This window comes from Pongo pygmaeus, chromosome 12 (assembly GCF_028885625.2).
Source record: "Pongo pygmaeus isolate AG05252 chromosome 12, NHGRI_mPonPyg2-v2.0_pri, whole genome shotgun sequence".
NCBI classification, from domain to species: domain Eukaryota; kingdom Metazoa; phylum Chordata; class Mammalia; order Primates; family Hominidae; genus Pongo; species Pongo pygmaeus.
The window spans coordinates 25241435-25268579 of record NC_072385.2 but is presented as its reverse complement, the minus strand read 5'-3'; the positions used below and the strand labels follow the sequence as shown (position 1 = coordinate 25268579).

General features: G+C 36.1%; 1 protein-coding gene across 1 annotated transcript in view; it reads right to left on the bottom strand.

Moving 5' to 3' along the window:
* The window catches only part of ANKRD36C (ankyrin repeat domain 36C), a 162792-nt gene that overhangs the window by 101600 nt on the left and 34047 nt on the right, over positions 1-27145 (bottom strand). Inside the window, exons 9-25 of the mRNA XM_063649065.1 lie at positions 26898-26926; positions 26732-26804; positions 25018-25046; positions 24851-24923; positions 21978-22006; positions 21812-21884; positions 20098-20126; positions 19931-20003; positions 17058-17086; positions 16892-16964; positions 15178-15206; positions 15011-15083; positions 12049-12079; positions 9210-9279; positions 6588-6648; positions 6008-6038; positions 3177-3246 (exon numbers count right to left, since the gene is read on the bottom strand). Coding sequence (XP_063505135.1) covers positions 3177-3246; positions 6008-6038; positions 6588-6648; positions 9210-9279; positions 12049-12079; positions 15011-15083; positions 15178-15206; positions 16892-16964; positions 17058-17086; positions 19931-20003; positions 20098-20126; positions 21812-21884; positions 21978-22006; positions 24851-24923; positions 25018-25046; positions 26732-26804; positions 26898-26926 — 875 coding nt within the window. The remainder of the gene's footprint in view (positions 1-3176; positions 3247-6007; positions 6039-6587; positions 6649-9209; positions 9280-12048; positions 12080-15010; positions 15084-15177; positions 15207-16891; positions 16965-17057; positions 17087-19930; positions 20004-20097; positions 20127-21811; positions 21885-21977; positions 22007-24850; positions 24924-25017; positions 25047-26731; positions 26805-26897; positions 26927-27145) is intronic.

Sequence of the window (27145 nt, the reverse complement as noted above, 5' to 3'; positions counted from 1 at the left end):
CTAGGAATCCAACTTACAAGGGATGTGAAGGACCTCTTCAAAAAGAACTACAAACCACTGCTCAAGGAAATAAAAGAGGACACAAACAAATGGAAGAACATTCCATGCTCATGGGTAGGAAGAATCAATATCATGAAAATGGCCATCCTTCCCAAGGTAATTTACAGATTCAATGCCATCCCCATCAAGTTACCAATGACTTTTTTCACAGAATTGGAAAAAACTACTTTAAAGTTCATATGGAACCAAAAAAGAGCCCGCATCGCCAAGTCAATCCTAAGCCAAAAGAACAAAGCTGGAGGCATCAAACTACCTGACTTCAAACTCTACTACAAGGCTACAGTAACCAAGACAGCATGGTACTGGTACCAAAACAGAGATATAGATCAATGGAACAGAACACAGCCGTCAGAAATAATGCCAAATATCTACAACTATCTGACCTTTGACAAACCTGACAAAAACAAGAAATGGGGAAAGGATTCCCTATTTAATAAATGGTGCTGGGAAAACTGGCTAGCCATATGCAGAAAGCTGAAACTGGATCCCTTCCTTACACCTTATACAAAAATCAATTCAAGATGGATTAAAGACTTAATGTTAGACCTAAAACCATAAAAACCCTAGAAGAAAACTTAGGCATTACCATTCAGGACATAGGCATGGGCAAGGACTTCATGTCTAAAACACCAAAAGCAATGGCAACAAAAGCCAGAATTGACAAATGGGATCTAATTAAACTAAAGAGCTTCTGCACAGCAAAGGAAACTACCGTCAGAGTGAACAGGCAACCTACAAAATGGGAGAAAATTTTCGCAACCTACTCATCTGACAAAGGGCTAATATCCAGAATCTATAATGAACTCCAACAAATTTACAAGAAAAAAACAAACAACCCCATCAAAAAGTGGGCGAAGGACATGAACAGACACTTCTCAAAAGAAGACATTTATGAGGCCAAAAAACACATGAAAAAATGCTCACCATCACTGGCCATCAGAGAAATGCAAATCAAAACCACAATGAGATACCATCTCACACCAGTTAGAATGGCAATCATTCAAAAGTCAGGAAACAACAGGTGCTGGAGAGGATGTGGAGAAATAGGAACACTTTTACACTGTTGGTGGGACTGTAAACTAGTTCAACCCTTGTGGAAGTCAGTGTGGCGATTCCTCAGGGATCTAGAACTAGAAATTCCATTTGACCCAGCCATCCCATTACTGGGTATATACCCAAAGGACTATAAATCATGCTGCTATAAAGACACATGCACACGTATGTTTATTGCAGCATTATTCACAATAACAAAGACTTGGAACCAACCCAAATGTCCAACAGTGATAGACTGGATTAAGAAAATGTGGCACATATACACCATGGAATACTATGCAGCCATAAAAAATGATGAGTTCATGTCCTTTGTAGGGACATGGATGAAATTGGAAATCCTCATTCTCAGTAAACTATCGCAAGAACAAAAAACCAAACACCGCATATTCTCACTCATGGGTGGGAATTGAACAATGAGAACACATGCACACAGGAAGGGGAACATCACACTTCGGGGACTGTTGTGGGGTGGGGGGAGGGATAGCATTGGGAGATATATCTAATGCTAGATGCCGAGTTGGTGGGTGCAGCGCACCAGCATGGCACATGTATACATATGTAACTTACCTGCACATTGCGCACATGTACCATAGAGCCTAAAGTATAATAATAATAATAATAATAATAATAATAAAAAGAAAAAAAATTTAAGAAAATTTAATCTAAAATCCTGATCCAAGAATCCAGTTGGAAGATATTAGAAAACACGCTGTATCTACCTTTCTTATTTCCTTTCCATCTTTTCTAAACTTTATTTTCTTCCATATGACATATTTTCTCAACATAACTCACCTCAACTTATACATTCTCAACATTAGAAGAAAAGATAAATTCAAAACATTCAAGACGTTTAATAGATTTAATTATTAGATATCTTAGGCATATTATGTTACCTGTAACTTTCCATTGTAAAAAAAGCCTATTTGCCTGTCTGTTGATTCACATTAAACACTAATAAAATGTTTCTTACATGCAACACATTATTCTGGGTACTCCAGGATACATACAAATAGGTTTTCTAGCTTGCAGTGGCTCATAGTAATGCAGGAGTTTTACAATTATTTTTCAATAACTTAACACAAAAGCCTCTGATATTTAAAATTTAGACTGTGATACAAAGACCCTGAGTAGACATTTTTTTTACTTACAGTGCACACACCTTGTGAAATTAACATCTGACCTTAGGAAAATGAAGAGTCTCTGCTTATCAAACAGGTTGTTATTTTAAACAAAACGCATATTCTTCAATTGGATAAAGAGTTTAAAGTGTACTCTTAATAAAAAGGACCTGGAAAACACAGTGTAAACCCTCTCTAATACAGATTTGACAACAGAATTTAAATTTCTAATCTTCAACAACTTTTTAAAATTAGAGATAAGCTCTTGCTATATTGCCAAGCTTGGTCTTAAACTCCTGGGCTCAAGAAATTCTCCTGGCTTGATCTCTTGAATAGGTGGGACTACAGGCACATGATACCAAGTCTAGTTAAATTTCCACAATTTCTAACACTATTTTAGCCTAATTATAGAACCAAGAATAAAAATAAAGAAATAGCACTCTGCAAAAATACTGTATGATGTTAAAATAGGTGTACAAGAAATAAAAAGAAACTATATGCTATGTGTAACATGGTGATTCCATGATTCCCATAATAAGTCATCTGATGTAACAAAGATTCATTTAAACACAGGTATTATTAGTCATACTCATATGATATATAACTCAAAGTAAAAACACTTACTCAAATAAGCCTAGGCCAAAACTTGCATCTCCTCTATTGTGGGAAAGCATTCCCAAACAACACTTTTCTGTCACTGTGCATTTTCCAGCAATTTTTTTTTCAGGTCACACCTCTCAAAGTATTTATCAACTATTTCTTATTTGCCAAAGTAAAAAAAATTAAAATTAACCCCTCCCATCTCTTTAAAATGGTTATCTCTAATAAAAGTTTTAATACTAACATAAAACAATGATAGGTAGACAACTGCTAAGTTTTAGAAGAAAATAATATCAAAAATGAGATTCACAGTGAGAAAATTAATTTCACAAGGGAGTACTCCACCTCAGATTCCAAATCAAACTCATCATCCTCTGTCACAGGCTGTGCAACAGTATCCGGTCTGTAGAGACTCCTACAGAGCAAAAAGATACAACAAAAATGAACACGTTCATTTCTTAAAAGAAAATAAAAATCGTCAGTCTATACATGCATGCCCCCTCCAAAAAAAATGGTAAAGCAAAGTCTGAGGAAACTCAGTTCTCTGCATATTAAATAATATTTCTTGGTATAATTAAGATATGGCTTCCGTTTTAGAAAACATTTCAGTTACCTATTTCTGCCTCCACCTCTCCCAACCTATGAAATATCCAATGCAGACTCACCCTTAAACCCGTAACAAATAGGGACAGGCATTATAATGGCAGGGCCAGACAATAATTTGTCCTTATAAATTATCTGCCCTTAAGGCTAAACTGAAAATCCAGTTAATATCTGACACAACTTTTGTTACTGAACTGCAGTAAACCTGATAACCTAAAACAAGGTAGAAAAGGCACTGTCTCTTCCCCATTATCTATTCCTGATTCAAAGACTAATCTCTGTCACTGGAAAATGGGAGTCTTGGATCTTCAGCATGTAAGCTACTTAAAGAGGGCCCACTGATTCTCTTCACCATAGAACACTACAGGGAGCCCCCGAAACACTGCAAATGTTTGAAAGCTGAGTGTACAAGTCAAAGTACAAATGTATATGTTGTTATGGGGAATATTCTTCACAGAAGATTAAAACATTAAAAATTTTAAAATCCAATTATTGTCATTATATACATCCTGCCTCATTCAGATCCACAAAAACCAGCAAGCTTAAGAACCTTCATAGACACTCAGATACCCAAGAGAGAGACTGCTGGAAAAGTCTCCCTCCTAAGTACTTATAGCTCCATTTCATTCATCACTATCTAAATATCTTCCTTCCTATGGGCTCCCACTTCTGCATCCCTCTTCTGCAGGGATCCGTGGCAATCTCCAGTCTACATCTTCAGCCTAGGAAAGCCCAGAGTCCTCAAAAGATGGGCTAACATAATTGAGAGTAGGAGCTCTCTATTCCTCTGCTTCTGGAAAGTAAGTTAGTCTCAGTCATCCACCCCAAGCATACGCATGTTACCAACTACCCAAATGAAGCTTCATTGCTGGTTTGCCGGCAAGTCTTACATTTGCCCTACCCTACATGTACATGAGAGAATTGAGAAAAGAGTCAGAAAAAAAGAGACATCCACCCTGGGTCACAGATCTATGTACTTAAGCAATCTCCAGCTCCCTAGTTCTTGAGGGATTCTAAGCCCTCTGTAAGCTGGGATGGAAGAAGATGATACCACATTCCTATCTGCTCCGGGGACTCTTTCCAGTGGCTCAAATTCTTTTAACATTTTTCAATAAAACCTTGAAGTTTGTCAGTTCCTCCAGTTAAACGAACAAAAAGGCAGCAACCTCTTCAGAACCTCTTGAATGCCATATTCTAATATGTCTTTCTTGATAGCTCCCAACATCCTGTGTTTTCAATTTCCTTATCTTTATCAAACTTGTAATGAAGCCAAAAATTCAGATTTTTTCCTAAAACCCTCATTTCTATCCAACTAAGAGTTTCTTTTCAAATTTGGCTGTCCCCTGCAAATTCCATTCCTATCCACTTTCATTGGGTTCAACAGCTCATTCCATTCTCATCCTCTTCCACTGTGTTCACTAGAGCCACTCCCTCTTTCTAAAACTAAAATCACTCAATGACAGAATGATGTAAAAGAAGACTGGGTTTTGAATTAACAAACGTGAGTGCAATTGTCATTTCTCTGATTTACTGTATCCAAATAATTTTCTCTCTTTGAGTTTCAGGTTCTCCACCTGAACAACCACTTGATCAGGATGTTAAGCAAGGATTCAAGTACTAGAGGATATTTTGTTTAGTCTCTAGGATTTCTTAACATTCTGAAATTCTATGCACCTCTGATTTTGTCTATAGGAAAATGGGAAATATTTAGCTGCCGTTCTTGAAAACTATAGTAGAAGATCATAAGAAAAGCAGAAGAGAAGTAAAAAGAAATCAAGAAAATATTATTAAAATGTCATAGAAGGAAAATAAAAGAATCCAGAAAATAAGAAAAAGCTTCAGCAAACTAGGCAGGGTACTCACTTAAAGAGAAAACCTAACTGGGTAGGCAGTAAGTAGACAAATGAATTAGAAATATCCTTTTAATATATGCTAAATATACTTAACATAACATGGACTATATTTAGACATTCGCCAAGCACAGTAAGATAATATTTTTCTGGCATTGGCTTGGTCTTGCTTATGAAAAACTTAGGGTCCTGTGGCCACAGATAACTGATAACTGCCTTTAAAACTTTGATGGTTAAAACAAAAAGTAATATGGTTACCACTGCCATTTCCAAAATATTTGGACAAACTTTTGGAGTAGCCAGACTTCTAAGGAACACTCTAAAGAGAGGCAATGCATAACAAAATGTGACTTTCTGAATTAATCTGGTTTAAATCAGTACCATGATCCCATTGCTGCATAGATCTCTATCCATTTATGCTTAGGGGCAAAAGAAGTGATTTGAGAGCCAGGCAGGATGATGGTCCAATCTTGGGTTGGCTACCTGTTCACTGTGGAATCATGAGCCAATATTTCAACCTCTTTAAAGCAGAGTTGCCTAATTAGTAAAAACGCAATAATAGGACAAATAGTTTCTCAGCTGTGTGTAGATGACATGACATGATAAATGTTAAGCTTGTAATATGGTGTCTAGCACAGTGTAGAACACTAAACAGATACTAGTTTCTCTTCTCTCTATTCACTTCATTAAACATATCAATTTAAAAAATCTGTAAAATCATACCTGACAAAACACTCTTTAATAGGAGGACGCACTGTTAAACAAAAAGTAAAATGCATTTTAAATCAACGATAGAAAACTATAGGATATTAAAAACATAAAAGAGCACAGTGGCTTGTTCCTACAATCTTAGCTACTCAGGAGGATGAGGCAGAAGTATTACTTGAGAAGTCCAGGAGTTTGAGACCAGCCTGGACAACACGGCAAGACTCTATCCTTATCCAGAAGGCCTGGCACGGTGGCTCACACCTGTAATCAATCAGTTGGGAGGCCTAGGTGGGTTGATCGCTTGAAGTCAAGAGTTTGAGATCAGCCTGGACAACATCGTGAAACTCCATATCTACTAAAAATACAAAAATTAGCCAGATGTGGTGCTGCGCACCTGTAATCCCAGCTACTTGGGAGGCTGAGGCAGGAGAATCACTTGAACCCAGGAGGTGGAAGTTGCAGTGAGCCAAGATTGTGCCACTGCACCACAGCCTGGGCTGTAGACTAGTAAGACTGGATCTCACAAAAAAAAAAAAAAAGACAAATAAATGAAGGGTAAGTAAATAATACAATAGGCAGGCTTCAAATAGCTTACCATCTGCTGTAGAATGTACAGAAATAATCCTTCTCTTTCGGATGTATGGTTTTGAAATAATCTAGAAGAAAAACACAATAGGTTTAAGAATAACATGGAGCAATTTAAATAATGATAATAGCCACCATTACTACATGATCTAACAGAAAAAAAATATAGACGTTGAAGTCACTCTCATCTAGATTCAAACCTCAAGTCTGCCATTTACTTATCTACGTATTCACATGGGATGATGGTTATGATTGCTGATACACATATATTCTCAAAATGTTACTCCTTTCAACCCCAGTTGATTATTATACAAATACTATGATATCCATTAGTTTCTTTTATTAACCACAACGAACTGGGACAAAAATTTACTCATATGTAATTTAGAGTATTACTGAACAAAACTAATAATAAAAAGTCAATTAATCACTTTATTTTTCAAAATATTTATGCATGATATATATGTATATTTGTGTGAATTACTTTCTGTGGGAAAAAATGTGAGAATGTAGTTTTTAGTAGTACTATATTTAAATGGGCTAGCATCGGAAACAGTATAAGTTGCTTCTATTCTGTGTGTCAAAAGCTAAAAACAAATTATTGTATAACTTCAGCTCCTTCCAAAGAAGACAGAACAAAGCAACCATCCACCTTATGGAGCAATGATTCATGAATGAAGGCCACACATAGCTACTAAATAGAAAGCTGTAACTAAGTATCCTGACAACAGAAACAGAGGTGAAATGAGAGAATAGACACTAAAGACATGCGGTCTGCAAGGAAAAAGTTTAGACTGAGGTAAATCATTTTTAAACAAAGGGGAAGGAGGGAGAAACAAACAAAAAGAGAGACATGACCAGTCAATCAAAAATGAGCTGAAAAGAAAAGCTTGCGTTCATAATATATGCATAATAACACTGGTTAGCATTTACTCGACAATTTGTTTTGTGTAAATACATATGTAATAAAGACTTTAATTTATTTATTATAAAATAACACATCCCAAGAGTTAACCATGATCATTCACCTGAAAGCTGAAACATTCTTACTACAGACAGAGAGAGACAGACAGAGACACAGAGAGAGAGAGAAAAAAAAAACAATAAAATTCCAGCAACTTACAACCGGGAGAAAGAATTTTTATTCAGAATTCGAAAGAGTAATGTATGTCCTGAAAAATATGTATTTAGTAGAACATGGTTGGGCCTTTAAAAATTTAAGAAAATTTAATCTAAAATCCTAATCCAAGCTTCCAGTTGGAAGATATTAGAAAACACGCTGTATCTACCTTTCCTATTTCCTTTCCATCTTTTCTAAACTTTATTTTCTTCTATAAGACATATTTTCTCAACATAACTCACCTCAACTTATACATTCTCAACATTAGAAGAAAAGATGAAGTCAAAACATTCAAGATGTTTAATAGATTTAATTATTAGATATCTTAGGCATATTATGTTACCTGTAACTTTCCATTGTAAAAAAAGCCTATTTGCCTGTCTGTTGATTCACATTAAACACTAATAAAATGTTTCTTACATGCAACACATTATTCTGGGTACTCCAGGATACATACAAATAGGTTTTCTAGCTTGCAGTGGCTCATAGTAATGCAGGAGTTTTACAATTATTTTTCAATAACTTAACACAAAAGCCTCTGATATTTAAAATTTAGAATGTGATACAAAGACCCTGAGTAGACATTTTTTTTAATTACAGTGCACAAACCTTGTGAAATTAAAGTCTGACCTTAGGAAAATGAAGAGTCTCTACTTATCAAACAGGTTGTTATTTTAAACAAAATGCATATTCTTCAAGTAGATAAAGAGTTTAAAGTATACTCTTAATAAAAAGGACCTGGAAAACACAGTGTAAACCCTCTCTAATACAGATTTGACAACAGAATTTAAATTTCTAATCTTCAACAACTTTTTAAAATTAGAGATAAGCTCTTGCTATATTGCCAAGCTTGGTCTTAAACTCCTGGGCTCAAGAAATTCTCCTGGCTTGATCTCTTGAATAGGTGGGACTACAGGCACATGATACCAAGTCTAGTTAAATTTCCACAATTTCTAATACTATTTTAGTCTAATTATAGAACCAAGAATAAAAATAAAGAAGTAGCTCTCTGGAAAAATACTGTATGATGTTAAAATAGGTGTACAAGAAATAAAAAGAAACTATATGCTATGTGTAACAGGGTGATTCCATGATTCCCATAATAAGTCATCTGATGTAACAAAGATTCATTTAAACACAGGTATTATTAGTCATACTCATATGATATATAACTTAAAGTAAAAACACTTACTCAAATAAGCCTAGACCAAAACTTGCATCTCCTCTATTGTGGGAAAGCATTCCCACACAACATTTTTCTGTCACTGTGCATTTTCCATCAATTTTTTTTCACGTCACACCTCTCAAAGTATTTATCAACTATTTCTTATTTGCCAAAGTAAAAAAAATTAAAATTAACCCCTCCCATCTCTTTAAAATGGTTATCTCTAATAAAAGTTTTAATACTAACATAAAACAATGATAGGTAGACAACTGCTAAGTTTTAGAAGAAAATAATATCAAAAATGAGATTCACAGTGAGAAAATTAATTTCACAAGAGAGTACTCTACCTCAGATTCCAAATCAAACTCATCATCCTCTGTCACAGGCTGTGCAACAGTATCCGGTCTGTAGAGACTCCTACAGAGCAAAAAGATACAATAAAAATGAACACGTTCATTTCTTAAAAGAAAATAAAAATCGTCAGTCTATACATGCATGCCCCCTCCAAAAAAAATGGTAAAACAAAGTCTGAGGAAACTCAGTTCTCTGCATATTAAATAATATTTCTTGGTATAATTTAGATATGGCTTCCATTTTAGAAAACATTTCAGTTACCTATTTCTGCCTCCACCTCTCCCAACCTATGAAATATCCAATGCAGACTCACCCTTAAACCCGTAACAAATAGTGACAGCCATTATAACGGCATAGCCAGACAATAAATTGTCCTTATAAATTATCTGCCCTTAAGGCTAAACTGAAAATCCAGTTGATATCTAACACAACTTTTGTTACTGATCTGCAGTAAACCTGATAACCTAAAACAAGGTAGAAAAGGCACTGTCTCTTCTCCATTATCTATTCCTGATTCAAAGACTAATCTCTGTCACTGGAAAATGGGAGTCTTGGATCTTCAGCATGTGAGCTACTTAAAGAGGGCCCACTGATTCTCTTCACCATAGAACACTACAGGGAGCCCCCTGAAACAGTGCAAATGTTTGAAAGCTGAGTGTACAAGTCAAAGTACAAATGTATATGTTGTTATGTTGTTATTGGGAATATTCTTCACAGAAGATTAAAACATTAAAAATTTTAAAATCCAATTATTGTCATTATATACATCCTGCCTCATTCAGATCCACAAAAACCAGCAAGATTAAGAACCTTCATAGACACTCAGATACCCAAGAGAGAGATTGCTGGAAAAGTCTCCCTCCTAAGTACTTATAGCTCCATTTCATTCATCACTATCTAAATATCTTCCTTGCTATGGGCTCCCACTTCTGCATCCCTCTTCTGCAGGGATCCGTGGCAATCTCCAGTCTACATCTTCAGCCTAGGAAAGCCCAGAGTCCTCAAAAATGGGCTAACATAATTGAGAGTAGGAGCTCTCTATTCCTCTGCTTCTGGAAAGTAAGTTAGTCTCAGTCATCCACCCCAAGCATACGCATGTTACCAACTACCCAAATGAAGCTTCATTGCTGGTTTGTCAGCCAATCCTACATTTCCCCTACCCTACATGTACATGAGAGAATTGAGAAAAGAGTCAGAAAAAAAGAGACATCCACCCTGGGTCACAGATCTACGTACTTAAGCAATCTGCAGCTCCCTAGTTCTTGAGGGATTCTAAGCCCTCTGTAAGCTGGGATGGAAGAAGATGATACCACATTCCTATCTTCTCCGGAGACTCTTTCCAGTGGCTCAAATTCTTTTAACATTTTTCAATAAAACCTTGAAGTTTGTCAGTTCCTCCAGTTAAACGAACAAAAAGGCAGCAACCTCCTCAACACTCCTTGAACGCGGTATTCTAATATGCCTTTCTTGATAGCTCCCAACATCCTGTGTTTTCAATTCCCTTATCTTTATCAAACTTGCATTAAACCAAAAATTCAGATTTTTTCCTAAAACCCTCATTTCTGTCCAACTAAGAGTTTGTATCTCTTCAAATTTGGCTGTCCCCTGCAAATTCCATTCTTATCCACTTTCATTGGGTTCAACAGCTCATTCCATTCTCGTCCTCTTCCACTGTGTTCACTAGAGCCACTCCCTCTTTCTAAAACTAAAATCACTCAATGACAGAATGATGTAAAAGAAGACTGGGTTTTGTACTAAGAAACCTGAGCGCAATTCTCATTTCTCTGATTTATTGTATCCGAATAATTTTCTCTCTTTGAGTTTCAGGTTCTCCACCTGAACAACCACTTGATCAGGATGTTAAGCAAGGATTCAAGTACCAGAGGATATTTTGTTTAGTCTCTAGGATTTCTTAACATTCTGAAATTCTATGCACCTCTGATTTTGTCTATAGGAAAATGGGAAATATTTAGCTGCCGTTCTTGAAAACTATAGTAGAAGATCATAAGGAAAGCAGAAGAGAAGTAAAAAGAAATCAAGAAAATATTATTAAAATGTCATAGAAGGAAAATAAAAGAATCCAGAAAATAAGAAAAAGCTTCAGCAAACTAGGCAGGGTACTCACTTAAAGAGAAAACCTAACTGAGTAGGCAGTAAGTAGACAAATGAATTAGAAATATCCTTTTAATATATGCTAAATATAGTTAACATAACACGGACTATATTTAGATATTCGCCAAGCACAATAAGATAATATTTTTCTAGGACTGGCCTCGTCTTGCATATGAAAAACTTAGGGTCCTGTGGCCACAGGTAACTGATATTTGCCTTTAAAATTTTGATGGTTAAAAAAATGTAATATGGTTACCACTGCCATTTCCAAAATATTTGGGCAAACTTTTGGAGTAGCCAGGCTTCTAAGGAACACTCTAAAGAGAGTCAACGCATAACAAAATGTGACTTTCTGAATTGATCTGAGTTAAACCAGTACCATGATCACATTGCTGCATAGGTCTGTATCCATTTATGCTGAGGGGTAAATGAAGTGATTTGAGAGCCAGGCAGGATGATGGTCAAATCATGGGCTGGCTACCTGTTAACTGTGGAACCATGAGCCAATATTTCAACCTCTTTAAAGCAGAGTTGCTTAATTAGTAAAAATGCAATAATAGCACAAATAGTTTGTAAAGCTGTGTGGAGATGACATGACATGATCAATATTAAGCATGTAATATGGTGTCTAGCACAGAGTAGAACACTAAACAGATATTAGTTTCTATTCTTTCTATTCACTAAGTTAACTATCACTTTAAAAAATCTGTGAAATCATACCTGTTTAAACACTGTTCAGCAGCAGGGAGCACTATTAAACAAAAAGTAAAACGCATTTTAAATCAACAATAGGAACCTATAAAATATTAAAAACAAAAGAGCACAGTGACTTGTTCCTATAATCTCAGCTACTCAAAAGGCTGAGGCAGAAGTATCACTTGAGAAGCCCAGGCATTTCAGACCAGCTTGGGCAACACAGAAACACTCTATCTTTATTTTTAAAAAATGAAAAAAATTACAAGAAGATCATGTAGGCAGGGCCCGGTGGGTCACGCCTGTAATCCCAGCACATTGTGAGGCTGAGGTGGGTGGATCACTTGAGGTCAGGAGTTCGAGACCAACCTGGCCAACATGGTGAAAGCTCGTCTCTAGTAAAAATACAAAAATTACGAGGTTGGTGGTGCACACCTGTAAACTCAGCTACTCAGGAGACTGAGACGGGAGAATCACTTGAACTCAGAAAGTGAAAGTTGAAGTGAGCCAGGATCACCCTTGTCTTTCATACAAGACATCAGAAGGATTTAAACCATTATACCACAAATATTCATCATGCTCTTTGACTTGCCTGACAATTGAGCAGGTACACAATGACCATTACACTTTAGATGAACGTACACTTCAAAGCTCCTCAGTGGAAGTGTCCCAAACTGGTCACCTTGCATATATGTTTGGTGAATCCTATTCTATGGTATTCATTATTCTTCATACACATGTGGTATAATAATGAGCCTATACTTTTGTATATTCTGGATTAACCTTCAGAAAGTTTTGTCAGTCACACATGGGAACAAGGTATAATATACAAACCTAATCAAAATGTGTAAAAAATTAACAAATTTGATATACTTACACAAAATAAAGTCACTAAAAGCATTAGATATGAATAAGGTTGTGCATTTGGAAATCACTCAAATATTCATTAAAATAAATATTTTAGGAGTCAATTAAAGAATTTAACACTATTTTTGTTTCCAAAATAGTCTGTTTGAAACATCATGTTATTCTCTAAAGTATTTTCACTAAATTGCTACTTTATCCAAAAGTTAGCTCTCTGAACGACAAAGCCAATGTATGCATATTTACATTTATCTCATTTGACTAACTGATAATGGCAAAACATATATCTCTGATGCCCAATAATAACAAAGAGGGGTAACAGGTGACTGGTTTATCACAATTCTAGCACTCTATCCTGCTTCCAGTAGTTCCTGGAGCAGCCAAAATCAAATCTTCCTTTATGCAAACATTCTAAATGCATCTGAAGTGAGTTCCCTCAGGTTTCCTCAGCAGAAACCCTAAAATTCAATAAATAACTTCTTTTCCCTTCTTCCTGCCTCACAATCCCTCTTCCCTGAGGAAAATAATTACTACATCAGTGGTCTCGTTACTTCTCGTTCTACAGTGTTTATGGCTTATTATGATCACTTCTTCCCTCTGGTTTTAGCAATGTGATCTGGTGCCTACAATTTCTAGTACTTCATCTTGTTCTCCTTCCCCTCTTGATGGAAATGTGCTGTAGAATTGAAGCAAAATTATGCTGTCCCCTCAGCCTGTTATGTCTTGAACTGCTCTCCAGTGGTTCTTCTTCCCAATTTCAATGTAGGGAAGTCTATAATCTTACTACTCAGATCATGGCCAAAAATCAGCAGAATCACCGTCTTTTGAGAACTTGCTACAAATGCAGACTCTCAGGCCCGCTGAATCAGAATGTGCAGCTTCAATGAGCCCCCTGCTGATTTACATAATGACAATGGCACTTTAGTTGAATGTACGCTTCCCAAGTGCTCTGTGGAAGTGTCCCGAATTGCTCAGCTTAAATATATGTTTGGTGAATCCTAGTATACAATACTCTTTATTTCTCACACCCCCGTGGTGTCATAATGTGCCTACATTTCTTGTATCCTCTAGTTTAGCCTTCAGAAAGTTTCTTCATCCACTCATGGCAAGAAGTTATAATATATAAACCTCATCAAAAAAGTATAATAAACCACCAAATTTCACATACTTATACAAAATAAAGTTACTAAAAACATTAGATATGAATAAGCTTTTCCATTTGGAAATTGCTCTGATATTCATTGAAAATAACCACTTTAGGAGACAATTAATGAATTCAACATTATTTTTGTTTCTAAAATAGTCTGGTTTGAAGGATCATGTTATTCTCTAAAGTATTTTCATTAAATTGCTATTTTATCCAAAAGTTAGTTCCTTGAAAAACAAAACTAATGTATGCATATTCATGATTATCCTATTTGAATAGCTAATACCAGCAAAACATATATCTCTGATGCCCAATAGTAACAAAGAGGGGTAATGAGTCACTGTGGGTCGTCACGATTCTAGCACTCTATCCTGCTTCCAGTAGTTCCTGGAGCAGCCAAAATCTAATCTTTTATGCAAATATTCCAAATGCATCTGAAGTGAGTCCCATCAGGTTTCTGCAGCAGAAACCCCAAAATTACATAAATAACATCTTCTTTTCCCTCCTTCTTGCCTCAATCCCTCTTCCTTGAGTAAAATAATTACCACATCAGAGGTCTCCTTAGTTCTCTTTCTACATTGTTTACGGGTTATTCCAATCACTTCTTCCATGTGGTTTTAACAATATGTTCTGATGCCTATAATTTTTATTACTTAATCTCTTTCTCCTTCCCTTTATGATGGAAACATGCTGTAGAATTAAAGCAAGAATATGCTGTTCCTTAGCCTGTTATATCTTGCACTGCTCTCCAATCGTTCTTGCCAATTTCACTGTGGGGAAGAATATAATCTTACTACTCAGATCATGGCCAAGGACCGGTAGCGTCAGCGTCACCCGAGAACTTATTACAAATGCAGAATCTCAGGGCTGCTGAATCAGAATGTGCAGATTCAATGAGCCCCCTGCGATTTATTCAGGGAAGAGAAGTTATCTTCTCTCCTGAGTGAGCATGACATTAAATGTGTTTTGCAAAATTACCTGTCCCAGATTTTTCTCCATCCTTTATTTCTGTGACTATATTTGAAACAGAATCTTCCTCGTCACTTGTAGCCTGAATGGGATTTCAAACAAAATAATCAATACATAAAGTATATTTCACAGACTATATAGTTAATAGTTCAAAACAGAAATGAATGTGTAATTACCTTCAAGGCTGATTGTTCCTGAGAAGACACTGAAAAGCAAAAGGGATACATAATCAATCATATGTAAATATGATAAAATTATCCATACATTCATGCACTGTTACCATCAAGCTGTATCCTCCTGCCCATATTAGTTTAGGTTTTTATGTTGTATACTTTGTGTCTTGGGACTGGAACATGACAGAAATACACTGAAGAGAAGATCAATACAGGCTTCATGAAATATACACTTACAATTTCAAAAGTGATATGATTTGTCATATGTCTAAAACTAAAATGAAACAGTGTCAGTACCAATGTGGCTATGCGGAGGGCTAAAAAGAAATGTGGTCTAAAAACAGAGGAGCAACTCATGCACCTGGGAATCAATGTCAAAGCAGGTGACACATGCTCTCACATGTCTTTAGTGCAAGAGATGAGAAGGAAACACACCATTATACTACAACCATTCATCATGCTCTTTAACTTGCCTGATAACTGAGAAGGTACACAATTACAATGACACTTCAGTTGAATGTGCACTTCACATCTCCTCAGTGGAAGTTTCCTAAATTGATCAGCTTGGATATATGTTTGGTGAATCCTAGTAGACAGTATTCATTATTTCTCAGACCCAAGTGGTGTCATAACTGCCCAAGTTTCTTGTGTTCTCTAGTTTAGCCTTCTGAAAGTTTTTTCATCCACTCACAGCCATAAGGTATAATATATAAACCTCAATAAAAAGTATCATCATTTATCAATATTGGCATACTTCTACAAAATAAAACTGCTACAAGCATTAGATATTAATAAGCCTTCACATTTGGAAATGACTCCAATATTCATCGAAAATAACCATTTTATGAATCAATTAATGAATTCAACATTATTTTTGTTTCTAAAACAGTCTGTTTGAAGTATCATGTTATTCTCTAAAATATTTTCATTAAATTGCTATTTTATCCAAAAGTTAGCTCTCTGAACGACAAAGCCAGTGTATGCATATTTACATTTATCTCATCTGACTAACTGATAATGGCAAAACATATATCTCTGATGCCCAATAATAACAAAGAGGGGTAACAGGTGACTGTGGTTTATCGCAATTCTAGCACTCTATCCTGCTTCCAGTAGTTCCTGGAGCAGCCAAAATCAAATCTTCCTTTATGCAAACATTCCAAACGCATCTGAAGTGAGTTCCCTCAGGTTTCCTCAGCAGAAACCCTAAAATTCAATAAATAACTTCTTTTCCCTTCTTCCTGCCTCACAATCCCTCTTCCCTGAGGAAAATAATTATTACATCAGTAGTCTCGTTACTTCTCGTTCTATAGTGTTTATGGCTTATTACGATCACTTCTTCCCTCTGGTTTTAGCAATGTGATCTGGTGCCTACAATTTCTAGTACTTCATCTTGTTCTCCTTCCCCTCTTGATGGAAACGTGCTGTAGAATTAAAGCAAAATTATGCTGTCCCCTCAGCCTGTTATGTCTTGAACTGCTCTCCAGTGGTTCTTCTTCCCAATTTCAATGTAGGGAAGTCTATAATCTTACTACTGGGATCATGGCCAAAAATCAGCAGAATCACCATCACTCCAGAACTTATTAAAAATGCAGAATCGCAGGCCCGCTGAATCAGAATGCACAGCTGCAATGAGCCCCCTGCTGATTTATTCGGGGAAGGGAAGTTCTCCTCTATCTTGAATGTACATGACATTAAATGTGTATTGCAAAATTACCTGTCCCAGATTTTTGTTCATCTTTTATTTCTGTGGCTATGTTTGAAACAGAATCTTTCTTGTCACTTGTATCCTGAATGGGATTTCAAACAAAATAATCAATACATACAGTATATTTCATAGGCTATACAGTTAATAATTCAAAATATGAATGAGACTGTAATACCTTCAAGGCCGGTTTTTTCTGAGAAGACACTGAAAACCAAAAGGGATACATAATCACTCATATGTAAATATGATAAAGTTATCCATACATTCATGCAGTGTTAGCATCAAGCTGTATCCTCCTGCCTGAATTAGCGTAGGCTTTGCTGTTTTCTACTTTGTGTATTGGGACCGGAACATGACAGAATTACACTGTAGAAAACAGAAGTATAGTCTTCACGAAACAAACACGTCCAATTTCATACATGATACTATTCTTCATATGTCTATTACTACAATAAAACAGTGTCTATATCAATGTGGATATGCCGAGTGATGAGGACAAACGTGATCTAAAATCAGAGCAGCAACTCATACACCTGGGAATCAATGTCGAAGCAGGTGATTAATGCTCCTGCATGTCTTTCATGTAAGACATCAGAAGGATTTTTACCATTATACTACAAATATTTATCATGCTCTTAAACTTGCCTGACAATTGAGCAGGTACACAATGACAATGGCACTTTAGTTGAATGTACACTTCTCAAGTACTCTGCGGAAGGGTCACAAATTGATCAGCTTAAATATATGTTTGGTGAATCCAAGCATATAACATTCTTTATTTCTCACACCCCCGTGGTGTCATAATGTGCCTACATTTCTTGTATCCTCTAGTTTAGCCTTCAGAAAGTTTCTTCATCCACTCATGGCAAGAAGGTATAATATATAAACCTCAACAAAAAGTACAATAAACCATCAAATTTTGCATACTTGTACAAAATAAAGTTACTAAAAGCATTAGATATGAATAAGCTTTTCCATTTGGAAATTGCTCTGCTATTCATTGGAAATAACCACTTTAGGAGTCAATTAATGAATTCAACATTATTTTTGTTTCTAAAACAGTCTGGTTTGAAGGATCATGTTATTCTCTGAAGTATTTTCATTAAATTGCTCTTTTATCCAAAAGTTAGCTCTCTGAACGACAAAGCCAGTGTATGCATATTTACATTTATCTCATTTGACTAACTGATAACGGCAAAACATATATCTCTGATGCCCAATAATAACAAAGAGGGGTAACAGGTGACTGTGGTTTATCACAATTCTAGCACTCTATCCTGCTTCCAGTAGTTCCTGGAGCAGCCAAAATCAAATCTTCCTTTATGCAAACATTCTAAATGCATCTGAAGTGAGTTCCCTCAGGTTTCCTCAGCAGAAACGCTAAAATTCGATAAATAACTTCTTTTCCCTTCTTCCTGCCCCACAATCCCTCTTCCCTGAGGAAAATAATTACTACATCAGTGGTCTCGTTACTTCTCATTCTATAGTGTTTATGGCTTATTACGATCACTTCTTCCCTCTGGTTTTAGCAAGGTGATCTCGTGCCTACAATTTCTAGTACTTCATCTTGTTCTCCTTCCCCTCTTGATGGAAACGTGCTGTAGAATTAAAGCAAAATTATGCTGTCCCCTCAGCCTGTTATGTCTTGAACTGCTCTCCAGTGGTTCTTCTTCCCAATTTCAATGTAGGGAAGTCTATAATCTTACTACTCAGATCATGGCCAAAAATCAGCAGAATCACCGTCTTTTGAGAACTTGCTGCAAATGCAGACTCTCAGGCCCGCTGAATCAGAATGTGCAGCTTCAATGAGCCCCCTGCTGATTTACATAATGACAATGGCACTTTAGTTGAATGTACGCTTCCCAAGTGCTCTGTGGAAGTGTCCCGAATTGCTCAGCTTAAATATATCTTTGGTGAATCCCAGTATATAATATTCTTTATTTCTCACACCCCCGTGGTGTCATAATGTGCCTACATTTCTTGTATCCTCTAGTTTAGCCTTCAGAAAGTTTCTTCATCCACTCATGGCAAGAAGTTATAATATATAAACCTCATCAAAAAAGTATAATAAACCACCAAATTTCACATACTTATACAAAATAAGGTTATTAAAAACATTAGATATGAATAAGCTTTTCCATTTGGAAATTGCTCTGATATTCATTGAAAATAACCACTTTAGGAGACAATTAATGAATTCAACATTATTTTTGTTTCTAAAATAGTCTGGTTTGAAGGATCATGTTATTCTCTAAAGTATTTTCATTAAATTGCTATTTTATCCAAAAGTTAGTTCCTTGAAAAACAAAACTAATGTATGCATATTCATGATTATCCTATTTGAATAGCTAATACCAGCAAAACATATATCTCTGATGCCCAATATGTAACAAAGAGGGGTAATGAGTCACTGTGGGTCATCACGATTCTAGCACTCTATCCTGCTTCCAGTAGTTCCTGGAGCAGCCAAAATCTAATCTTTTATGCAAATATTCCAAATGCATCTGAAGTGAGTCCCATCAGGTTTCTGCAGCAGAAACCCCAAAATTACATAAATAACATCTTCTTTTCCCTCCTTCTTGCCTCAATCCCTCTTCCTTGAGTAAAATAATTAGCACATCAGAGGTCTCCTTAGTTCTCTTTCTACATTGTTTATGGGTTATTCCAATCACTTCTTCCATGTGGTTTTAACAATATGTTCTGATGCCTATAATTTTTATTACTTAATCTCTTTCTCCTTCCCTTTATGATGGAAACATGCTGTAGAATTAAAGCAAGAATATGCTGTTCCTTACCCTGTTATATCTTGCACTGCTCTCCAATCATTCTTGCCAATTTCACTGTGGGGAAGAATATAATCTTACTACTCAGATCATGGCCAAGGACCGGTAGCATCAGCGTCACCCAAGAACTTATTACAAATGCAGAATCTCAGGGATGCTGAATCAGAATGTGCAGATTCAATGAGCCCCCTGCGATTTATTCAGGGAAGAGAAGTTATCTTCTCTCCTGAGTGAGCATGACATTAAATGTGTTTTGCAAAATTACCTGTCCCAGATTTTTCTCCATCCTTTATTTCTGTGGCTATATTTGAAACAGAATCTTCCTCGTCACTTGTAGCCTGAATGGGATTTCAAACAAAATAATCAATACATAAAGTATATTTCACAGACTATATAGTTAATAGTTCAAAACAGAAATGAATGTGTAATTACCTTCAAGGCTGATTGTTCCTGAGAAGACACTGAAAAGCAAAAGGGATACATAATCAATCATATGTAAATATGATAAAATTATCCATACATTCATGCACTGTTACCATCAAGCTGTATCCTCCTGCCCATATTAGTTTAGGTTTTTATGTTGTATACTTTGTGTCTTGGGACTGGAACATGACAGAAATACACTGAAGAGAAGATCAATACAGGCTTCATGAAATATACACTTACAATTTCAAAAGTGATATGATTTGTCATATGTCTAAAACTAAAATGAAACAGTGTCAGTACCAATGTGGCTATGCGGAGGGCTAAAAAGAAATGTGGTCTAAAAACAGAGGAGCAACTCATGCACCTGGGAATCAATGTCAAAGCAGGTGACACATGCTCTCACATGTCTTTAGTGCAAGAGATGAGAAGGAAACACACCATTATACTACAACCATTCATCATGCTCTTTAACTTGCCTGATAACTGAGAAGGTACACAATTACAATGACACTTCAGTTGAATGTGCACTTCACATCTCCTCAGTGGAAGTTTCCTAAATTGATCAGCTTGGATATATGTTTGGTGAATCCTAGTAGACAGTATTCATTATTTCTCAGACCCAAGTGGTGTCATAACTGCCCAAGTTTCTTGTGTTCTCTAGTTTAGCCTTCTGAAAGTTTTTTCATCCACTCACAGCCATAAGGTATAATATATAAACCTCAATAAAAAGTATCATCATTTATCAATATTGGCATACTTCTACAAAATAAAACTGCTACAAGCATTAGATATTAATAAGCCTTCACATTTGGAAATGACTCCAATATTCATCGAAAATAACCATTTTATGAATCAATTAATGAATTCAACATTATTTTTGTTTCTAAAATAGTCTGTTTGAAGGATCATGTTATTCTCTAAGATATTTTCATTAAATTGCTCTTTTATCCAAAAGTTAGCTCTCTGAACGATAAAGCCAATGTATGCATATTTACATTTATCTCATCCGACTAACTGATAACGGCAAAACATATATCTCTGATGCCCAATAATAACAAAGAGGGGTAACAGGTGACTGTGGTTTATCGCAATTCTAGCACTCTATCCTGCTTCCAGTAGTTCCTGGAGCAGCCAAAATCAAATCTTCCTTTATGCAAACATTCCAAACGCATCTGAAGTGAGTTCCCTCAGGTTTCCTCAGCAGAAACCCTAAAATTCAATAAATAACTTCTTTTCCCTTCTTCCTGCCTCACAATCCCTCTTCCCTGAGGAAAATAATTATTACATCAGTGGTCTCGTTACTTCTCGTTCTATAGTGTTTATGGCTTATTACGATCACTTCTTCCCTCTGGTTTTAGCAATGTGATCTGGTGCCTACAATTTCTAGTACTTCATCTTGTTCTCCTTCCCCTCTTGATGGAAACGTGCTGTAGAATTAAAGCAAAATTATGCTGTCCCCTCAGCCTGGTATGTCTTGAACTGCTCTCCAGTGGTTCTTCTTCCCAATTTCAATGTAGGGAAGTCTATAATCTTACTACTGGGATCATGACCAAAAATCAGCAGAATCACCATCACTCCAGAACTTATTAAAAATGCAGACTCGCAGGCCCGCTGAATCAGAATGCACAGCTGCAATGAGCCCCCTGCTGATTTATTCGGGGAAGGGAAGTTCTCCTCTATCTTGAATGTACATGACATTAAATGTGTATTGCAAAATTACCTGTCCCAGATTTTTGTTCATCTTTTATTTCTGTGGCTATGTTTGAAACAGAATCTTTCTTGTCACTTGTATCCTGAATGGGATTTCAAACAAAATAATCAATACATACAGTATATTTCATAGGCTATACAGTTAATAATTCAAAATATGAATGAGACTGTAATACCTTCAAGGCCGGTTTTTTCTGAGAAGACACTGAAAACCAAAAGGGATACATAATCACTCATATGTAAATATGATAAAGTTATCCATACATTCATGCAGTGTTAGCATCAAGCTGTATCCTCCTGCCTGAATTAGCGTAGGCTTTGCTGTTTTCTACTTTGTGTATTGGGACCGGAACATGACAGAATTACACTGTAGAAAACAGAAGTATAGTCTTCACGAAACAAACACGTCCAATTTCATACATGATACTATTCTTCATATGTCTATTACTACAATAAAACAGTGTCTATATCAATGTGGATATGCCGAGTGATGAGGACAAACGTGATCTAAAATCAGAGCAGCAACTCATACACCTGGGAATCAATGTCGAAGCAGGTGATTAATGCTCCTGCATGTCTTTCATGTAAGACATCAGAAGGATTTTTACCATTATACTACAAATATTTATCATGCTCTTAAACTTGCCTGACAATTGAGCAGGTACACAATGACAATGGCACTTTAGTTGAATGTACACTTCTCAAGTACTCTGCGGAAGGGTCACAAATTGATCAGCTTAAATATATGTTTGGTGAATCCAAGCATATAACATTCTTTATTTCTCACACCCCCGTGGTGTCATAATGTGCCTACATTTCTTGTATCCTCTAGTTTAGCCTTCAGAAAGTTTCTTCATCCACTCATGGCAAGAAGGTATAATATATAAACCTCAACAAAAAGTACAATAAACCATCAAATTTTGCATACTTGTACAAAATAAAGTTACTAAAAGCATTAGATATGAATAAGCTTTTCCATTTGGAAATTGCTCTGCTATTCATTGGAAATAACCACTTTAGGAGTCAATTAATGAATTCAACATTATTTTTGTTTCTAAAACAGTCTGGTTTGAAGGATCATGTTATTCTCTGAAGTATTTTCATTAAATTGCTCTTTTATCCAAAAGTTAGCTCTCTGAACGACAAAGCCAGTGTATGCATATTTACATTTATCTCATTTGACTAACTGATAACGGCAAAACATATATCTCTGATGCCCAATAATAACAAAGAGGGGTAACAGGTGACTGTGGTTTATCACAATTCTAGCACTCTATCCTGCTTCCAGTAGTTCCTGGAGCAGCCAAAATCAAATCTTCCTTTATGCAAACATTCTAAATGCATCTGAAGTGAGTTCCCTCAGGTTTCCTCAGCAGAAACGCTAAAATTCGATAAATAACTTCTTTTCCCTTCTTCCTGCCCCACAATCCCTCTTCCCTGAGGAAAATAATTACTACATCAGTGGTCTCGTTACTTCTCATTCTATAGTGTTTATGGCTTATTACGATCACTTCTTCCCTCTGGTTTTAGCAAGGTGATCTCGTGCCTACAATTTCTAGTACTTCATCTTGTTCTCCTTCCCCTCTTGATGGAAACGTGCTGTAGAATTAAAGCAAAATTATGCTGTCCCCTCAGCCTGTTATGTCTTGAACTGCTCTCCAGTGGTTCTTCTTCCCAATTTCAATGTAGGGAAGTCTATAATCTTACTACTCAGATCATGGCCAAAAATCAGCAGAATCACCGTCTTTTGAGAACTTGCTGCAAATGCAGACTCTCAGGCCCGCTGAATCAGAATGTGCAGCTTCAATGAGCCCCCTGCTGATTTACATAATGACAATGGCACTTTAGTTGAATGTACGCTTCCCAAGTGCTCTGTGGAAGTGTCCCGAATTGCTCAGCTTAAATATATCTTTGGTGAATCCCAGTATATAATATTCTTTATTTCTCACACCCCCGTGGTGTCATAATGTGCCTACATTTCTTGTATCCTCTAGTTTAGCCTTCAGAAAGTTTCTTCATCCACTCATGGCAAGAAGTTATAATATATAAACCTCATCAAAAAAGTATAATAAACCACCAAATTTCACATACTTATACAAAATAAGGTTATTAAAAACATTAGATATGAATAAGCTTTTCCATTTGGAAATTGCTCTGATATTCATTGAAAATAACCACTTTAGGAGACAATTAATGAATTCAACATTATTTTTGTTTCTAAAATAGTCTGGTTTGAAGGATCATGTTATTCTCTAAAGTATTTTCATTAAATTGCTATTTTATCCAAAAGTTAGTTCCTTGAAAAACAAAACTAATGTATGCATATTCATGATTATCCTATTTGAATAGCTAATACCAGCAAAACATATATCTCTGATGCCCAATATGTAACAAAGAGGGGTAATGAGTCACTGTGGGTCATCACGATTCTAGCACTCTATCCTGCTTCCAGTAGTTCCTGGAGCAGCCAAAATCTAATCTTTTATGCAAATATTCCAAATGCATCTGAAGTGAGTCCCATCAGGTTTCTGCAGCAGAAACCCCAAAATTACATAAATAACATCTTCTTTTCCCTCCTTCTTGCCTCAATCCCTCTTCCTTGAGTAAAATAATTAGCACATCAGAGGTCTCCTTAGTTCTCTTTCTACATTGTTTATGGGTTATTCCAATCACTTCTTCCATGTGGTTTTAACAATATGTTCTGATGCCTATAATTTTTATTACTTAATCTCTTTCTCCTTCCCTTTATGATGGAAACATGCTGTAGAATTAAAGCAAGAATATGCTGTTCCTTACCCTGTTATATCTTGCACTGCTCTCCAATCATTCTTGCCAATTTCACTGTGGGGAAGAATATAATCTTACTACTCAGATCATGGCCAAGGACCGGTAGCATCAGCGTCACCCAAGAACTTATTACAAATGCAGAATCTCAGGGATGCTGAATCAGAATGTGCAGATTCAATGAGCCCCCTGCGATTTATTCAGGGAAGAGAAGTTATCTTCTCTCCTGAGTGAGCATGACATTAAATGTGTTTTGCAAAATTACCTGTCCCAGATTTTTCTCCATCCTTTATTTCTGTGGCTATATTTGAAACAGAATCTTCCTCGTCACTTGTAGCCTGAATGGGATTTCAAACAAAATAATCAATACATAAAGTATATTTCACAGACTATATAGTTAATAGTTCAAAACAGAAATGAATGTGTAATTACCTTCAAGGCTGATTGTTCCTGAGAAGACACTGAAAAGCAAAAGGGATACATAATCAATCATATGTAAATATGATAAAATTATCCATACATTCATGCACTGTTACCATCAAGCTGTATCCTCCTGCCCATATTAGTTTAGGTTTTTATGTTGTATACTTTGTGTCTTGGGACTGGAACATGACAGAAATACACTGAAGAGAAGATCAATACAGGCTTCATGAAATATACACTTACAATTTCAAAAGTGATATGATTTGTCATATGTCTAAAACTAAAATGAAACAGTGTCAGTACCAATGTGGCTATGCGGAGGGCTAAAAAGAAATGTGGTCTAAAAACAGAGGAGCAACTCATGCACCTGGGAATCAATGTCAAAGCAGGTGACACATGCTCTCACATGTCTTTAGTGCAAGAGATGAGAAGGAAACACACCATTATACTACAACCATTCATCATGCTCTTTAACTTGCCTGATAACTGAGAAGGTACACAATTACAATGACACTTCAGTTGAATGTGCACTTCACATCTCCTCAGTGGAAGTTTCCTAAATTGATCAGCTTGGATATATGTTTGGTGAATCCTAGTAGACAGTATTCATTATTTCTCAGACCCAAGTGGTGTCATAACTGCCCAAGTTTCTTGTGTTCTCTAGTTTAGCCTTCTGAAAGTTTTTTCATCCACTCACAGCCATAAGGTATAATATATAAACCTCAATAAAAAGTATCATCATTTATCAATATTGGCATACTTCTACAAAATAAAACTGCTACAAGCATTAGATATTAATAAGCCTTCACATTTGGAAATGACTCCAATATTCATCGAAAATAACCATTTTATGAATCAATTAATGAATTCAACATTATTTTTGTTTCTAAAATAGTCTGTTTGAAGGATCATGTTATTCTCTAAGATATTTTCATTAAATTGCTCTTTTATCCAAAAGTTAGCTCTCTGAACGATAAAGCCAATGTATGCATATTTACATTTATCTCATCCGACTAACTGATAACGGCAAAACATATATCTCTGATGCCCAATAATAACAAAGAGGGGTAACAGGTGACTGTGGTTTATCGCAATTCTAGCACTCTATCCTGCTTCCAGTAGTTCCTGGAGCAGCCAAAATCAAATCTTCCTTTATGCAAACATTCCAAACGCATCTGAAGTGAGTTCCCTCAGGTTTCCTCAGCAGAAACCCTAAAATTCAATAAATAACTTCTTTTCCCTTCTTCCTGCCTCACAATCCCTCTTCCCTGAGGAAAATAATTATTACATCAGTGGTCTCGTTACTTCTCGTTCTATAGTGTTTATGGCTTATTACGATCACTTCTTCCCTCTGGTTTTAGCAATGTGATCTGGTGCCTACAATTTCTAGTACTTCATCTTGTTCTCCTTCCCCTCTTGATGGAAACGTGCTGTAGAATTAAAGCAAAATTATGCTGTCCCCTCAGCCTGGTATGTCTTGAACTGCTCTCCAGTGGTTCTTCTTCCCAATTTCAATGTAGGGAAGTCTATAATCTTACTACTGGGATCATGACCAAAAATCAGCAGAATCACCATCACTCCAGAACTTATTAAAAATGCAGACTCGCAGGCCCGCTGAATCAGAATGCACAGCTGCAATGAGCCCCCTGCTGATTTATTCGGGGAAGGGAAGTTCTCCTCTATCTTGAATGTACATGACATTAAATGTGTATTGCAAAATTACCTGTCCCAGATTTTTGTTCATCTTTTATTTCTGTGGCTATGTTTGAAACAGAATCTTTCTTGTCACTTGTATCCTGAATGGGATTTCAAACAAAATAATCAATACATACAGTATATTTCATAGGCTATACAGTTAATAATTCAAAATATGAATGAGACTGTAATACCTTCAAGGCCGGTTTTTTCTGAGAAGACACTGAAAACCAAAAGGGATACATAATCACTCATATGTAAATATGATAAAGTTATCCATACATTCATGCAGTGTTAGCATCAAGCTGTATCCTCCTGCCTGAATTAGCGTAGGCTTTGCTGTTTTCTACTTTGTGTATTGGGACCGGAACATGACAGAATTACACTGTAGAAAACAGAAGTATAGTCTTCACGAAACAAACACGTCCAATTTCATACATGA